Source organism: Conger conger, chromosome 4 (genome assembly GCF_963514075.1).
Source record: "Conger conger chromosome 4, fConCon1.1, whole genome shotgun sequence".
Lineage (NCBI taxonomy): Eukaryota > Metazoa > Chordata > Actinopteri > Anguilliformes > Congridae > Conger > Conger conger.
Genome location: NC_083763.1, coordinates 77,366,216 through 77,378,799, shown reverse-complemented (window position 1 = coordinate 77,378,799; position 12,584 = coordinate 77,366,216). Strand labels below are relative to the sequence as shown.

The window sequence follows — 12,584 nt, the reverse complement described above, 5'->3', positions numbered from 1 at the left end:
AACATGCAGAGGGATACTTTATTTATTTACTCATTCATTTATACATAAAATACACAAAAATAGATCACAAAGGGAAGAAACAATCAGCGTTAAACGTGTTTTAGACTGATACATTACAAAAAATTATTCAAACCTACTATAAAAGATATAACCATTATATATTTCTAACAAAAATAACAAATAACTAATTTCCAAAAATAAATTTCACCATGAAACAATAGGAAATTAAAAAATGAATCTTGAAAAATAATTATTAGTCACCAAGTTAATCTATAAATAGCCAGACAACAATACCATTATAATTACAAACAGTGATGTCACTTGAGCAAACCCCTAGAGTGGTTTCTCTGTAAGAAAAAAAACAATAGACAGTGGTATGCCCTAAGAAAGAAAGAGATGAAATTCCCTCTCGAGGCAGTGACATCATCAGGTGACATCATGTGGGGTCCTGATTGTTATTGGAAGATCTGGATGAAATCATGATAAAAACGTTAGCTCTTATGGTCGCTAGTCGCTAAGTATGAGATACCGTTCTGAACTGGTTCGACTGGTTGCCAATTGTTTGTGGAAAACGATTCTGGCACGACGGGCTTAAATTCGGGAGCTCTGGTGATCCTGCGTTGCGATCCCCGTCGACCAATCAGGAGGTGGTTCGGTGCGTGGCGTCTCTGGTCTGGTTGTGTAGCCCGTGTAGTCTGTGCTGTCACCTGACCGGCCGCCACAGTCTGACCTCGCAGAGCCAGAGGGCGCCGTGACCAGTGACCCGTGAGAAAATCGTGTAATGCACACCCTGTTACAGAGCTCCTGTAATGGGACTGGGGGGGGGGACCCGGGCCCCGTGCGCTGTTCTGGGAGGGGGGGTCAGGCACCCTGCTCCTCGTCTGGAGCCCTGTAAGGGGACTGGGGGGGGGACCCGGGCCCCGTGCGCTGTTCTGGGAGGGGGGGGGGGGTCAGGCACCCTGCTCCTCGTCTGGAGCCCTGTAAGGGGACTGGGGGGGGGACCCAGGCCCCGTGCGCTGTTCTGGGAGGGGGGGGGGGCGGGGGGTCAGGCACCCTGTTCCTCGTCTGGGCTCCGGTGCAGCAGGGTGTCCTCCATCTCCAGCCACGGAAGGTCCCACTGGATCTCTGTCACATCCCCTTGGGTCTGGGGCCCTGCACGTTTGGGGCCCTCTCGTGGGGTGCCGCCTGTGGCACAGCAGCTCCAGGGGGAACACTTCAGCGGGGACCTGCTCATCCCCCAAAACCAACCCCCCAAAAAAACAAAAAGTGTCTTATCTCCATTTAGCTCCAGGGCCGGGGGGCCTTGATCCTCCCGCTTTTTCACCGTAAAAGCAGCAATCAGCTCAGGAGAACAGGGAAGACTGTTCAACTGCTTTATATTGTGTTAAGGGAATAAATTCAGCAATAGTAGCTCTGTGTGTTGATCACAAATCTTCCAGTGAGGATTTTTGTGTCTCTCTGCTGCCCCCTGCAGGCCCAGAGCGTTGCTGTATGTCAAACGCAATGAGACGGATGGTGATGAGTACGCACCTGCGGTGATGAGCCAGCAGACTCAGTGTCACAATGAGGAAGACTCCCACAATGCAACAGGGCACCACCACCATCAGCCAAGAGCCAGCTGGAGAAGGAGCTGAGACACACCGGGATAACAACAAAGCGGTTATGGGTGACTGCCTCCCAATGATTACATTATCGGCATTTTCCTGCCACAACCTTCATGTCCTCTCTCTCGTCTTCCTTTGACTCTCTGTGTCACACAGTGAGTGTGTGTGTGTGTGTGTGTGTGTGTGAGAGAGAGACAGAGTTTGTGTGTGTGTGTGTGTGTGAGTGTGTGTGTGTGTGTGAGAGAGAGACAGAGTGTGTGTGTGCGTGTGTTTGTGTGTGTGTGTCTGTGTGTGTGTGTGTGTGTGTGTTTGTGTGTGTGAGTGTGTGTGTGTGTGTGTGTGAGAGAGAGAGAGAGACAGAGTGTGTGTGTGCATGTGTGTGTGTGTGTTTGTGTGTGAGAGAGAGAGACAGAGTGTGTGTGCGTGTGTGTGTGCATGTGTGAGAGAAAGAGTGTGTGTGTGAGAGAGAGACAGAGTGTGTGTGTGCGTGTGTGTGTGAGTGTGTGAGAGTGTCTGTGAGTGTGTTTGCGTGTGTTTCCTTGTGTGTGAGAGACAGAGTGTGTGTGTGAGTGTGTGAGAGAGTGAAGAGTGTGTGTGTATCTGGGTGTGAGAGTGTCTGTGAATGTGTGTGCATGTCCTTGTATCTAAGTAAGAGTGTGTGCATGTGCTTGTGTGCTTGTGTGTGTGAGAGTGAGTGTGTGTATATGTGTGTGCATGAGCATGTGTGTACATGTGTGTGTGTGTGTGTGTGTGTGTGTGTGTGTGTGTGTGTGTGTGCGAGAGAATGTGTGTATATGTGTGTGCGCATGAGCATGTGTGTGTGTGTGTGTGTGTACATGTGTATTAGTGTGATTAGTGTGTGTGTGTGTGTGTGATTAGGAATGACCTACCATCAGTGGGAAAAGTTGAGGGCAGTTGCAGCTCTGTGGGAGAGACTGACTGTGTGGGAGAGACTGGCTCTGTTGGAGAGACTGGCTGTGTGGGAGAGACTGGCTCTGCGGTCAAACAGCCAAAAAAGGAGGATTTAAAAAAGTTTTAAGTCAGAGAAATAAGTAAACATCTCAATCAATCACAGGTTCTATGTTTAAAGATAACAATTTGTTTTTCAGATTTGTGGGTCTCACTGTGTGGTCTGGTCTCAGTGCGGGGTCTCACTGTGTGTGGTCTCACTGTGTAGTCTGGTCTCACTGTGTGGGGTCTCACTGTGGGGTCTCACTGCGGGGCCTCACTGTGGGGCCTCATTGAGTCTGGTCTCACTGAGTCTGGTCTCACTGTGTGGGGTCTCACTAAGTCTGGTCTCACTGTATGGGGTCTCACTGAGTCTGGTCTCACTGTGTGGGGCCTCACTCTGTGGGGCCTCATTGAGTCTGGTCTCACTGAGTCTGGTCTCACTGTGTGGGGTCTCACTGAGTCTGGTCTCACTGTGTGGGGCCTCACTGTGGGGCCTCATTGAGTCTGGCCTCACTCTGTGGGGCCTCACTGTGGGGCCTCACTGAGTCTGGTCTGACTGTGTGGGGTCTCACTGAGTCTGGTCTCACTGTGTGTGGTCTCACTGTGTGGGGTCTCACTGAGTCTGGTCTCACTGTCTGGGGCCTCACTGTGGGGCCTCACTGAGTCTGGTCTCACTGTGTGGGGTCTCACTGAGTCTGGTCTCACTGTGTGGGGTCTCACTGAGTCTGGTCTCACTGTGTGGGGCCTCACTCTGTGGGGCCTCACCTCGCACAGACAGCCAGCTCTCTGGGCTTGCTGTGCCGTCAGAGTCTGCACACATGTACAGACCCTGGTCAGCCCTGGTCACATTGCGGATGGTCATCGCTGTGCCGTTCGAGAGCAGCACTCCATCCTTATAAAAAGCGGTCGCATTGCCCCTCCGTCTCCAGTAGTGGCAGCGTAGAATCACCCAGTCCCCTTCGGCCACTGGCTGGGCAGGGCACTGGATGATCATTGGCCCGTCTGCGTGACAAGAGTGAAACACGTCAGGGACTTCTGCCTCCTCCTGCTGCCCAAAATGGCTGCCGACTATTTTGTTCACACTTTGAAGCAGGAAATATAGACCCAAATAGTTTATTTTTCAAAACTGTGATTTAGTGATGCTTTACACCACAGCGACACAGCTGTTTTGAGTTTCTACTGAATCCATTCCTTTTATAAAGCACTTTTTATAAAGCCTGTTTCAGTTTGCATTTGACAGATATGAAGGGATACATTTATTTGCCTGCAGGACACATACAGTGATAGAATAGATTGAGCAGTGGTGGATTAGTTAAACACACACACACACACAACACTGATAGTATACACACACACACAACACTGATAGTATATATTGAGCAGTACAGGATCGGTGTTAAACACACACACACACACACACACACACACACACACTGCACTGGTAGAATAGATTGAGCAGTGCTGGATCAGTGTCAAACACACACACACAAAGTTCCACCTAGAGGGCAATTTCCACTTATTTTAGACTAGTCCTATAAAAATGTAAATATCTCAAAAATAATTCACTGCACCCAAATGGTTGAAGACTTAAATTAAAGAAGAGGCTTGTACCATTCAGGAATTTGAGACAGGCCAAAATGATGTCAGAACATGCACATACATCCATCCATCCATCCATTATCTGAACCCGCTTATCCTGAACAGGGTCGCAGGGGGGCTGGAGCCTATCCCAGCATACATTGGGCGAAAGGCAGGAATACACCCTGGACAGGTCGCCAGTCCATCGCAGGGCACACACACCACTTACTCACACACTCATACCTACGGGCAATTTAGACTCTCCAATCAGCCTAACATGCATGTCTTTGGACTGTGGGAGGAAACCAGAGTACCCAGAGGAAACCCACGCAGACACGGGGAGAACATGCAAACTCCACACAGAGAGGCCCTGGCCGACGGGGATTCGAACCCAGGACCTCCTTGCTGTGAGGTGGCAGTGCTACCCACTGCACCATCCGTGCCGCCTATGCACATACAGTGCACACAAATAAATAAAAAAACGCTGTATGTTTTTTATAGTTTAGCATGGAATATCTAAATTTCTAAGTCAAGGACCAACCCAGGACTACTTTATATTTTTGTACAAACTCGATGTCAACCTGTGTACAAAATGTTTTTGTACGTTTATTCAAAATTAACATCCACGTGTTTTATTCACGATAGAGAGTGCTCATCTCTCGATGGACTAACATCAGTACCGCTAGCTAGTTAGTGAAACGTACAGCAAACCATTCGGCAATAAATATATGTCGAGAAGTAGATAAGCATGACATGGGTAGATATATTTAAGTTAGCTCCCTACCCTAGCTAGCAAAATAAGAAATATCTAGCTAGCGAGACAGCCAGACGGATAGATCGCTCGCTAACTAGGAAGATAAGCCATAGCTGTTTTTTTTATTCCTAGCTAGCTAGATGTAGCCTATATCGTTGTTCAATGTAAATAAATAATCGAGATGTTACATATGAAGCACTACATATTCACAAAAGCATCGCTAGCTTGCCGATGCAGGGCCTATTAGAGAGCAGTAAACAAATATGATTGACGTCATTGCAGAGACAGAACCGGAAACGTGACCCCGGAGGGGATATGTAGGGAAATTGGCAATTTATGTTTCGCTAACTTACATGTTACATGTTAGCAATTTATGTTACTCTAACATACACCGGACTAAATAAATGTTTATTGACAGAGTAATGACTAAGCTTATGCCGTTCCCAAAAAGACACGCTAGCCAGTTGACGCTACCGTACGCATCAGGGCAATAGCAACCAACAGATAAAGCTTGGCAACCACGCTGTCGACTTCTGTCGACGCTAACTCATGACGCTAACTTACGCATGAGGGGAACGTAACCGGAAACGTGTAGATAATTATCCCCTACAAAAGTTATCCCCTCCGGGGTCACGTTTCCGGTTACGTTCCCCTCATGCGTTAGTTAGCGTCAAGAGGGGATACGTTTTGTAAGGGGATATAATTTGTTGTACACACTTATTTTGGAGCTGTCCTTACACTGTTACTTTTTGGAAAGAATTTGCCCAATAAATTTGTTGTACCATCTATCCTCAATTCTCATTACTATACAAAGATGTGCTGTTTGGTTTTTATGAGGTTTGCAGTTTAGAAGAACAAAAACAGTATTATATTATAAATCTTTTTATTATCTTGGCTAAATTCCACATTCACAAAAGTAAATTCTATAACAGAAAACCTTTATTTAAAATTTTTATGAATGAAATGCAACAATACATACAAACTATTCAGCACTCTTCAAACTCCAAAGCCCTAAAAACTCTTAATATATGTAAACTATATAATTGTCTTAACTGCTGAACCAGTTTTTTATTTTTTATTCTCTATTATTTTATTCATTTTATTTTATTTGTATTGTACTTAAAATTTAGTTACATCTTAACCCCTGTCATTTGTGATGTTATTGTGATACTTTTGCTTCACATATTGTGATTTGTATTGTTATATTACTACGTTGTCAATAAATACACTAATAAAAAAGAAAAAAAGAAAAAAAGATATAATTTGTTGTGACACAGCCATATTTCTGAACTGTCCGTCGCCTGAATATGACACATTATACCTTGTTGGAAAGGGTAGGAAACCCCTTACAAGAAGTGGGCCATGTTTTACAGCAGTTCGGTACTGAAATGACCTAGCAATGCATATACGCAACACCAAGAAGCAGTTCAAGACGACATTCGCATTGGTATGGTCCCGACAAAATAATTGTTTTCTTTAAAATGGCTGAACGGATTACGAAATTAACTACAGCGTTAGTTAGAAAACAATCATAACCAGGTAGGATGTTGGTACCAGAAATATATCTATCTAATCATTTGCAAAACAAACTTATATTTCTAGCAAACCTGAAATATGACGTGCAATAAAAATGAGCTACATGACATACAGACTTACTTACAGACGACAGTAATGTTGATGGAGCTGGTGCGCACACCTCCCGCACCAGACTCACACCAGTACAACCCGCTGTTACCAGAGAAGAGGCTGGAGATGAGGCAGGCCCCTGGTCTCTCTGTGCTCACACTGCCCCCTGCAGGAAGGCAGCCAGACTGCACCCCCGAGCGTGAGAGGTGCTTTAGTGTCCACTCTAGAGAGAAGGCACAGCATTTTCCATTTCTCTTTTTCCCCAAAACAAGTGTTCGGTCACACTTTACAACAAGGGTCATGAATTGGCATTCACTAATGTGGGTGTCAACATTAATTAATGATGGATAAATACATTACTTAAGCCTGAAATGAACTTTTCATTAATTAATGCATTTGTTAACTAACTAATGTATTTGTTACATGATATTTAAAAAATAGCAAACCATGGGATGAACTTATAATTAGTTAACCAATAACAAATACATTAACCGACTTTTTCATTCAAATATGAATTGGCAATAACTAATGTAGTTGTTAACATTAATTTCTGATCTACAAATGCAAGAACAGAGCTGTACAGATTAAGTTCTCAGAAGTAATGTAGTTCACTAACTTCATCATCCATCCATCCATCCATTATCTGAACCCGCTTATCCTGATCAGGGTCGCAGGGGGGCTGGAGCCTATCCCAGCATACATTGGGCGAAAGGCAGGAATACACCCTGGACAGGTCGCCAGTCCATCGCAGGGCACACACACCATTCACTCACACACTCATACCTACGGGCAATTTAGACTCTCCAATCAGCCTAACGTGCATGTCTTTGGACTGTGGGAGGAAACCGGAGTACCCAGAGGAAACCCACGCAGACACGGGGAGAACATGCAAACTCCGCACAGAGAGGCCCCGGCCGACGGGGATTCGAACCCAGGACCTCCTTGCTGTGAGGCGACTAACTTCATCAGTTCATGCCAATTCATGGAACATCCTTGTAAAGTGTCACAGTGTGTTATAACACTGAACCACCAATACCCCTGAACCAAAATAACTATGAGTACTATCTGTCCATCCAGATAATTTCACTGAGATGTGTTGAGTTATGGGGATTTGAAAACTCTTTTATATGCAGTTGTCTGTGATATAGGAGACCTCTGTGGACCTCTATTGTTTTCTGGTCATCAAAAATCTACATAGAAAAATGTATTTTTACAAATATAATGCCACAGTTACTCACGAAACATCAACAGAGCTGAAAAATGCACATTTTAATGAAGCACTATTTCTTCTGCTGCTGTGGCTCGGCAGAAGTGTCTGTAGAAGTGTCTGTGGAAGCAGAAGTGTCTGTAGAAGCAGAAGTGTCTGTAGCAGCAGAAGTGTCTGTAGAAGTGTGTAGAAGCAGAAGTGTCTGTAGAAGTGTCTGTAGAAGCAGAAGCAGAAGTTTCTGTAGAAGTGTCTGTAGGAGCAGAACTGTCTGTAGCAGCAGAAGTGTCTGTAGAAGCAGAAGTGTCTGTAGAAGTGTCTGTAGAAGCAGAAGTGTCAGTGGAAGCAGAAGTGTCTGTAGAAGCAGAAGTGTCTGTGGAAACACACACCAGTATTCTGGGGCGGTGGTCACCAGGAAGCCAGTGGTCCATAGAGGACGCAGTTGATGAGAAATATTTCTGGATTAAAATGTGCATTTTAATCTCCTGATGTTCATGAAATTGCCATTTTTTCGTCACATTGTTTACCGGAAAATGCAAGGTCCATTATCCCACAGTGAACTGCATTTAAAATAATCTGTCAATCTCAGCGAAACTATGGATGCATGGATTGTACTACTCCAGGTGTACTGTCCCTTTAAGCATGGGTGAACATGGCTTAAATCTGATGCATTCTTTTGGATGAGCATAATAAAAAGCAGGGTAACAGAGTGAAATTCAGTTTGAGCGGAAAACACTGTCTTGCCTGAGGAACTCCCCTCCTGGCTGGGACACCAGAGGGACATCTGATCCAGCCTGAAGTGTTGTCTGCTGTTGGGCTGGATGGTCAGCAGGGCTGGGGGGTGTTCTGGAGGTGAGAGTTGTGTCAGTTGTGTGTGAGAGAGTTTTAAGTGTGTCCGAGTGTGTGTCTGTGTGTGTGTGAGAGCTTGTGTCCGAGTGTGTGAGTTTTAAGTGACTGTTTCTCTGTGAGTGTGTCTGTCTGAGAGTGTGTGTGTGTGTGTGTGTGTGTGTGTGTGAGTGTATGTGTGTGTGTGAGTGTATGTGTGTATGTGTGTGTGTGTGTCAGTCAGACTGCTCTGAATACCTTGAGACATCCCAGGTTGGAGTGCTTCTGTAATCACTGGGAAAGAAGTGACATCATCACTGTCAGTTTTATTAAGGAATTTGAATTTACATCATCAACAGTACTGTGCAATGAGCAGTGTGTGTGTGTGTGTGTGTGTGTGTGTGTGTGTGTGTGAATTAGCGTTTGCACTGGCATTTACATTATCAACAGTGCTGTGATACAACCCCATTGTGGCTGCACATTATAGAAATTAATTTGGACTGACAGGCAGGTCAGGCCTCTGTCACAGTCACGCCATTCCAGTAGCCACTGATACGTGACTCGTCACTACTGGAGAAAAACGTGCTTTTTTTTTTTTTATCAACCCTTTTTGGCATGTTTCTTTTCTCAGTGTCATAGAACCCCACTGCATTCCATTACCAGCAGTGGCGGCTACATCGGCATTAGACTGTTCAGTTAAGTTAACGTTCTAATCACGTATTTGTCATCTCACGGCTTAGACGCGGGTGTCCCCAGTCTTAGCCAGAGAGGGCTCGTGTCCTGGCCAAGCAGTAACAGGCCTGACTCTGCTAATCGAGGTCCTTAGCAAATCGCTCCTGTGGTCGAGTAGTAGAGTCAGGCGTGTAACTGGTCAGGTGGAAAGAAGAGTCCAGACCGCTGTGCTTGAGATTGTGGACCCCTGCCTTTAACGTGCTGAGACTCTGTTGTCCTCAAACGAGGACATTCGATTTCGGCTTCCCGGAGCTCTGTACAGTATTTATCTGAACATGAGGGACATTCGATTAAAATAAAATAATATATATATTTTGAAAATATTTTCACTGTTATCCAAGACACTTTCTGTCAAGGGTTGAGTCAGTCAGCCTAGCTCAGATTTGAGGTTCTCATGTATGTGTGTTATTTATTTACCGCTTGTTTATTGACACATTTATTATTACTGGTATCTTAATTGTTTCATACGGTTTAGATAGTAACCCTGAAAAAAGTATGTATTATAAACTATTTTAAATAAAATGCACGTGCAACCATGAGCTAAGGGAGGGTGTTCTGTACTTGTCCGTGAAATAATGGTGTGTTCCTGTTCTGTCTTAGTTTCTCTCTGGAGGAGTACAGTAAACACTTCAGTAAACACTGTGCTTGTGATTGTTATCCTGCCAGTAATTACGCAGGAGTTATTTAGTCTTTCCTTCCTGTTTCAAACACGCAGCTCTCCCAGGCTGAACTAAATATAAATAAACTTCAGAGGGGTGAAATGCTAAATCCACAAATTTATATGTAAGTGTACAAGGAGCACACAGGAATTCTCACGTCCACAATACTTGTGTTTTTAAACACTGTCTAAGTCTCACAAATCACAAACTTTGGTGGATGGAGCCAAAGTTGTATCGGCCAATAGGAACAGCGCCAGTCAGCAGTGTGATCCAGAATAAGAATTTTGTCTTCAAGACACCAGAACCCATTTGAGGTGCAGATGCTATCCAGAAGTACCTCAATTTGTATTGTAGACATTTGCTACAGTTTAGCGATTACTGCATTTGTTTCTCATGAAAGAAATGAAAAGGAGTGCCTTCTTGGTGAGACTGCATGTCTGAGTTCCTGAGAGTAACACCCTTCAGTCCATCGCTCTGCAAAGTCACTGTAATTTAATGTCATGGTAAATACAAGACTGAATATGCAGTTATCTGAACTTAATATCACTCAAAGATCCACAGATAAAGGTGACAGCTGTTGGCTTAATTTACTATTTTGTCTTGGTAGCCTCCAAGAACACTTCCAATTTAGTAGACTGTCAAATATCAATTCAGCCTCCAGATGATATAATTACTATTATGAATGTAATTATTATAATTAGTGACTAATGTCAAGCACACACATTATGCCCATACTTATATTGTTTTATCTCCATTAAAACATGGATGGATGGTGAGTATCAGAGGCTCTGATTTGAGAGACGATTCCCCCCCACGCCCCACTGCACTCACCCAGAACCAGAACCAGAACCGCAGTGAAGGAAGGAACCCCCATCCTTCCCCGGCTGCTCTGCCTTCTAGCGTGACGGGACAGCTACTTACGGCTCTACTTCTCCTGTTCTCTCTCTCACTCGCTCTCTTTGTCCTCCTCCTGTTCTCTCTCACTCTCTCTCTTTATCCTCCTCCTGTTCTCTCTCACTGTCGCTCCTTCTCCTGTTCTCTCCTTCTCCTGTTCTCTCTCGCGCACTCTCTCTCTTGCTGACACACTCTCTTCTCCCACCCTGCGCTCTCTCTCTCTCTCTCCTCCCGTTCTCTCTCACATGCCACTTTATTAGTATGACTAATAAAATAGTGTTGCTAAAGCACAGTTATCATTTATAACACACTTTCTCTGTCATTCTCTCTCTCACACACACATACACATTATCATATACACACAAACACGCGCATATAAACATGCACACATGCAAACTCACTTTCATGAAGTCACACTCATAGAGACATACAACTGTGCATGAATGTGAATACACAGTGAACACACATACAGTGGGAGCAATAATGATTTGATCCCTTGCTGATTTTGTAGGTTTGCCCACTTACAAAGAATGGAACTGTGTAGAATTTTAATCATAGGTACATTTTAACATTGAGAGACAGAATATCACAAAATAATCCACATCATATAAATTTTATAAATTTAATATCATATTTTCACATGAAATAAGTATTTGATCCATAGAACAATAGGACTTAATACTTGGTGGAGAAACCTTTGTTGGCAAGCACAGAGGTCAGACGTTTGTTGTAGTTTTTCACCAGGTTTGCACAGACCTTGGGAGGGATTTTGGTCCACTCCTCTTTGCAGATCCTCTCCAAATCCTTAAGGTTCCGAGGCTGTCGCTTGGCAACTCGAAGCTTCAGCTCCCTCCACAGATTTTCGAAGGGATTTAAGTCTGGAGACTGACTAGGCCAACAAGACCCCTCCGTTCTGCCACTTCGTGCCGTCTGGCGCCTCCTCCTCGCCACACCTGCACCTCACGCTCACGACTGCTGTCTGTCCTGGTCCCACGGTGGTGGAATGACCTCCCGGTGGATGTCAGAACGGCAGAGTCTCTGACCTCCTTCAAGCGCAGACTGAAGACCCATCTCTTCGGGCTACACCTTTCCCTCCCCAACTCACCACCATGATTAGCCTTAGACTGTAATGGCACTTATGTATAGATTGTATAGATATTGTTACTTGTATAGGTATTGTTATTTTTTGTATTCTAGCTGCAATTGTGGTATGCTAGTTTGAAAGCTGATTGTACTCTTAAAGGGTTCTGATTTTCTGCATGTTTACACTAGGACTCGGAACTATACTGTCTTCTCAGGTCCTCTTTGCACTTGTTCTTGTGTTTAATTTGCACTTTGTTGTACGTCGCTCTGGATAAGAGCGTCTGCTAAATGGCATGTAATAATAATGTAATGTGTGGTTATTTGCGTTACTGTCAGCTTCGACCAGTCTGGCCATTCTCCTCCGACGTCTCTCATTATTAACAAGGCGTTTCTGTCTGCAAAACTGCGCTGACCATCCCGTATCTACATGATTGTATGCATTGCACTGCTGCCACACGATTGGCTGATTAGATAATCGCATGAATAAGGAGGTGTAATAAAGTAAAAATGTCAAAATATTCCTAATAAATTGCTCGGTGAGTCTAAAAAATAAGTCTAATTAATACCTAATAAAGTGCTCGGTGAGTGTAAAATGAAATGTAGGAAGTGTGTGTGTATGTGAGTGTGATTTGATTATTTGTTTTATTTTTCCCCAAAATACCTGCGGTATTCGG

General features: G+C 44.4%; 1 protein-coding gene across 1 annotated transcript; it reads right to left on the bottom strand.

Moving 5' to 3' along the window:
* Nucleotides 1-1,045: 1,045 nt before the first annotated feature.
* Nucleotides 1,046-10,907, bottom strand: LOC133126755 (uncharacterized). The gene is made up of 8 exons (XM_061239090.1): nucleotides 10,765-10,907; nucleotides 8,801-8,836; nucleotides 8,462-8,563; nucleotides 6,548-6,736; nucleotides 3,321-3,557; nucleotides 2,495-2,599; nucleotides 1,531-1,630; nucleotides 1,046-1,226 (listed from the first exon to the last, which is right to left on the bottom strand). Exons 1-8 carry the CDS (start codon nucleotides 10,805-10,807, stop codon nucleotides 1,046-1,048), a joined length of 993 nt encoding a protein of 330 aa, XP_061095074.1. The 5' UTR covers nucleotides 10,808-10,907.
* Nucleotides 10,908-12,584: the final 1,677 nt, after the last annotated feature.